This window comes from Triticum aestivum, chromosome 5A (genome assembly GCF_018294505.1).
Source record: "Triticum aestivum cultivar Chinese Spring chromosome 5A, IWGSC CS RefSeq v2.1, whole genome shotgun sequence".
NCBI lineage: Eukaryota > Viridiplantae > Streptophyta > Magnoliopsida > Poales > Poaceae > Triticum > Triticum aestivum.
Window position 1 is genome coordinate 706370293 of NC_057806.1, and position 5487 is coordinate 706375779.

The window sequence follows — 5487 nt, forward strand, 5'->3', positions numbered from 1 at the left end:
CGGAATTACTTGTCTCGGAAATGGATGTATCTAGAACGTCTAGATACATCCATTTCCGAGACAAGTAATTCCGAACGGATGGAGTAATAAACTAATCAACATGCAAACACTAAGAGAAATGATAGAAAGCAATTTTTTTATTTCTCAATCACATTTATTTTGTCCCTGAAACACTAGTGCACGACAAAAGTCTGCGTGCTTACAGAAGAAAATAGCTGCAACAGCCTGCAGGCAGTCGTTTCTTGCAACTATCGTTCTTCCTGTTGGGAATGTTGTCACCCTTCTAATAACAGAATAACATAGACGGGTGGCCATTGGCAGATTGCTAGCAAGACCGATAGCAGTGGAACTACATCTCTCCTGGAAGCATTGTATCCGCAGGAAGATCACAAAATGCATTACCCTACATTGCAAGAACAGATGTAGCATTAGTAATTTCTGTAGCATAATTCCCCATCATTTTCCTTTCATTGCAAGAAGATACTAAGTACTTTTCAAGATCACTTACCTCCCCTGTAAGATGGGCAACACATCTTTTCTCGGCGATCAATTCTGCTTCACTCTGGAGGAATTATTATAAGATCGGTTATTCGAATCATTATATTGTGTGTGTTCTATCTATGCTCATATCATCATCCATTACTCCTACAACTCAATACTACCTTTTTTATCCGCCCCCAGAGAAAATTGTCCATTGCCACATCTTGAACTAGTTCATAGTCGCCATCACCCTGTATGAATAATGTCATCGTGAAATTCTGATGTTGTATAATAACAAGAAGAAAAGTAATGGGAATTTCAGTATGAAATCTTACCTTTGATCTACACGGCATGCTGAATACGAGGTCGTCTGCTATGCCATAAGGATTTCCGGTCGTATAAACCTATGGTTGGGCATTGCCTTTGCTTCAGTGGTACACCAAAACAAAAGAAACAATGAACAATCCTAAAGTAGAAAGCATTACCCCTGTAGAGAACCAGTCCCCTTCTGGGGAAGGAGTCACAAGGGACCTCATGGCGTGGGCGATGGAAACAGCGGTTGACGCAGCTGAAGATCTGCCCCATTTTTCGATGAGCACACCTCCACGCTGCATAGCCATATGAATGAATACACAATATTCTCTTGGTTGTCCCAGATGATAGACAAATTGCAGATAAATGTGGAGCAGTTGTACCCTTTGAACTGTTATAGTGAAATCCTCTTCTAGCCACTTTGTATCTTTGATGACTTCTTTTACTGGCCTCCCATTAATTTTGGCATTCAAGAAATCAGGAACCTACTCAGATGAAAATCATCAAATCAGTTCTCCAAAGCACCACGAAGGCACGAACGGAGTAGCCTTGTTGTTTGTAATCATATCTTCACCTGATTTGTTGAATGGTTTCCCCAGATAGTCATATTTGATACTTTGTCATAAAACACACCAGCTTGTAACGCTAGCTGCAAAAACATTGTGAATGACAGATTAGTCTTGTCATTTGTTGAAATTAAATAACAGAAACACATCATAGATAATTAAGATTCAACATCAAGTACCTGAAACTTGGCTCTATTTTCATCCAACCTTGTCAGTGCATGAAAGTTTTTTGCTGGTAGGTTGGGAGCATTTTTCAAGCAGATCAAAGCACTAAAAGAAGCATACATATACCCCAGGTCAGACATGGTAACAGGATAAATTAATAACACACTTAGCAACCACAAAACCTGTCCATACTTAGTGTTACAGGGGTTCCCAACAACTATGACTTTCACATTCCGAGATGCCACAGCGTTAAGTGCTTTCCCCTGAGACAATCCAAAATTTCAGAGAATAACAACACAACTATTCTGTGAGCATTTGTGTACTCACATATCTGTTAAAATCAGATTTCTGTTCAAGTTTTTTAGCAGGTTTCATGCTAAGGAATCATAGTTTTTGACCCTAGAATACGCGAGAGGACGGCGCATGTTTTGTATCAAAGGAATCACATAGTTCAATGTCAAAGTTGGAGATATACTTCCCTGCGAAGAAAATAATCTGTCTCTTTCACATAAAGGATTCTTGCGAGCAAAAGAATGCAAAAGGAAACCTGTTCAGCAAAGATTTGACCATTGATATCTAGTATGGCAGCTCGTTCCACTCCAGGTCCTCTGGGTTTGGCCCCAATTAGAAGGGCCCAATCTGCATCTTTGAAGATCACATAAGGATCTATGCCGATGCTGACTTCCCTTAGCAGTGGATACAATGAATCCTCCAGTTCCATCGCTACACCTGGAGTTGTAATTATAGGAAAGCATCAGGAAGAAGGGAGACATTGCTCTGTCTCAGTAACTTATTTATATACCTGGGAGTACAGCAATATTGGAATTTGGAATGTAGTTCAAAATGTGTACTATTATGTACTACTCCCTCCGTTCCTAAATATTTATCTTTCTAGACATTTCAAATGACTACTACATACAGATGTATGTAGACATATTTTAGAGTGTAGATTCACTCATTTTGCTCCGTATGTAGTCACTTGTTGAAATGCCTAGAAAGACAAGTATTTAGGAACGGAGGGAGTAGAAAATTAAGATGGATCGGTGTTGCTTCTCAAATGCGAAGGACAATAAGTGAGTGAAGCTACCTTCTAGTGCCTGTACTGAACTTTCCGAGCCCAATAACTTCAGTGCTAGTGGTTGGTCCTGTCCAAAAACCTCACCGGAGGCAAGCTACAAACATTTAGTCCAATAAATGATCAGTACTAACATATTCAGATGTGCTAGACGCAAAATTTCAAGACAAGAATATGGTCACTCGCATTGTAATTGAACACAAAGATGGTACATCAGCAGAAATGTAAGTAATAATCAGTTATGTGCATATATAGCAGGTAGTTTCGGTTGTCAGATTGGCTAAAACAGAAACACATGACTCTGTACTCATTAGTGGCAACAGTAGAATGGCAGTACTTGCCACTATCAATATACTGCCCTTGCATCTGGTAAATGAGAATATTATGACTGCTAGTACTGAGACATTCTTTTCTATGCATTTTCAATGAAAGCAGGAGAATTGTTGACAGTGCCAACACCCCTACATAGATAAAATTTGAATATAGTCGGCGCTGCTTACTTTGAATAGCAGATGATTCGATATCCTCCCGGCCGCACCTGTCAGAGAAACGTTCACTAATTTCTTCCAGGGCGTGGTCTTTTCGTCCTGCGTTCCATTTGACAGGAGGGGCACAGATTAATACAAGCAGCTCTGTATTAGTTAAGCACATCCAACTATCAATATCCACTGATGAATCGTAAACAGAATGTTGTCAAGGAAAAACAAAAATAGCGACGTCTTTCTGTGCAGCAGAAGCATTACCAAGATTGGCGGTGTACCTCCATTGACGCCGCGGGAAGCATGTCCACATCCTGTGCGGGAAAGAGGATCACGGATCAAGGGCGCGTCTTTCATCTGCAGTGTTAACATTGTGGAAAGCTTCCCCGGACAAGGGAAAGACCGCCGGAGTTGTCTTTGTTAGTGCTGACTGATGAAGTTGTGTGTGCGTCCAACGTTACGGGAGAAGATATATCTGTGCCACCACCTTGCCAGGCCGTGTTATTTATTTATTTTTCCTTTCTCGGTGCAGCATGAAAGGGCTTGCCCGTGCCACTTAATATTTCTTGCTCCTTTCTGGGCGCAGCATGAAAGTGCCCAGCCCTGCAACACAAGTCATGCATGCATATCTTTTCGTCCTGGAATTTTCCCTTCTCTTCTCTTCCTTCCTTCTTTTCTTTCCTTATTTTTCTTGGACTGAACTACACAGCGGCTGCCTTCCCGTACAGGGCACCAAGAATAATAAACCATCAAAACCGTATATACGTCCGAGCCGTTCACTGTTCAGAACGCGCAGGCTGCATGGGCCCTCATAATAGCAGTTTGTTCTAAAAAAGCTCCATATTCGCTCCCACTTCGTCCCCTTCGCTTTCACCGTCCCCACTCTATTCCCTTCATCTTCACCAATGTGTGTCTTCCATAACACATCAACTTCATTAGACATCAAATCTTTGAGCAGCAGCCATGGATAAGAAGTGGGAGAGAAAGTGATTCGTCGGAGTGCTAAATAATACTTACCATCTAGACTACACGTGCTTCGTTGTCATGCTAAAAACGTATTCCCTTCGTCCAGAAATACTTGTCATCAAAATAGATAAAAAGGGATGTATATAGATGTATTTTAATTCTAGATACATGTTTTTTATCCATTTTGATGACAAGTATTTTCGGACGAAGGGAATAGTACTTACCTGCCGGATTACATGTGCTTAGTTGCCATGCTAAAACAAAATGCTTAGTGTTCATATTACAAGTGCTTAGTTGCCATCCTCGTGCATGGCCACAACTGCCCGGATCTCCTCATCCCCGCCCCTTCTCCGCCACCTCGCCATTCCTCCCGCGTTGCTGGCGCCCATGCTGCTGCATGGATCAGTTTGCCGCTCGCGCCACTCGAGCCTCTGCACCGCCTGCAGCCGGAAGACATTGCCGTCCCGTGGACTGCCTCCTGGTCTGAGAAAAAAAAATCAGGAACACCACCTCTGTTGCAAGAGGTTGCAAAAACAAAATATCTTCAACAAGATTTATGTTGCAAAAAAAAAATGCAACAAGACCCCTGTTGCAACTTGCAATGGTGGAGCCATCGCTCGGCTACTTGATGTACCAGATCCGATGGCTCGCGACCCGCCCGCCCGGCACGCCTTCTTTTTTGAGAAAATGAAGTTTTTACCTTCTGAGCAGGTTTTCTTTGGAGCTGGGCCAGTATATTGGCGTGGGTATCTTTTTTCTTTGAGGGGGAAACACCCAAGCATATACACACTTGTTAGTTTAGGGAAACAAATCAACTGTACACTGCCTGGGAGGCATCATCAACGCTGACCTGTAAATTTGCTCTGTCATCCGTCCATGGACACTGATGCCGGAGGCCGCCATTAAACGCTGCTCGTATACATTTCAACAACTATTTGTACTAACCGGACGAAATTCGTGCAACCACGGTGGATTTCACATAGCCGGACGAACTTCATTACATTTCAAACATTTTTCATATAAACCGTATGAAATTGATTACATTTTTCATACAAATCGGACTAAAATCTACTCTAAACCTAATCTAAATGATCGCCAGTGCCCGTCCCCCATGTCCGTCCGTGAGCCCGGAGAACTGAAGCTCTGGCTATTGCCTTCGCCTTCTCCAGTTCCGCCTCGGCGCTCTCCAACCAGGGGCGGACCCAAAATAAAAATTTCCCGGTGTCCATGTGTACACACTACACGGTGGATAAAAAGCAGTAATATACATAAAATTAACACAGTCAACAACTAAAAATGTCCATCGATATAATTTTTTAGCCAAAATGAAGTGTTCCTCTTGAAATACTATTTGATTTTATAAAGTTGAACAATAAAGCATAAGAACTCCAACCAATAAAAACAACAAACGGCGACATAGAACGATATATCTTGATTACGTACA

The 5487-nt window shown here is 42.0% G+C and overlaps 1 protein-coding gene across 1 annotated transcript; it reads right to left on the minus strand.

Moving 5' to 3' along the window:
* Positions 1–349: 349 nt before the first annotated feature.
* On the minus strand, positions 350–3449 carry LOC123101856 (malate dehydrogenase [NADP], chloroplastic-like). The gene is made up of 13 exons (XM_044523120.1): positions 3342–3449; positions 3099–3185; positions 2611–2695; positions 2071–2252; positions 1716–1786; positions 1538–1628; positions 1367–1441; positions 1176–1277; positions 966–1088; positions 816–884; positions 663–731; positions 509–562; positions 350–403 (listed from the first exon to the last, which is right to left on the minus strand). The coding sequence occupies exons 1-13, from the start codon at positions 3447–3449 to the stop codon at positions 350–352; spliced, it is 1170 nt and encodes a 389-aa protein (XP_044379055.1).
* Positions 3450–5487: the final 2038 nt, after the last annotated feature.

Excerpts from the sequence above, each read along its gene's own strand:
- LOC123101856 (XM_044523120.1), bottom strand. The coding sequence starts at position 3,449 with ATGTTAACACTGCAGATGAAAGACGCGCCCTTGATCCGTGATCCTCTT. Across the intron at positions 1,629-1,715 it reads GGGAACCCCTGTAACACTAA|TGCTTTGATCTGCTTGAAAA; the intron begins GTATGGACAGGT and ends TGCTTCTTTTAG. Across the intron at positions 563-662 it reads TCTGGGGGCGGATAAAAAAG|AGTGAAGCAGAATTGATCGC; the intron begins GTAGTATTGAGT and ends TAATTCCTCCAG.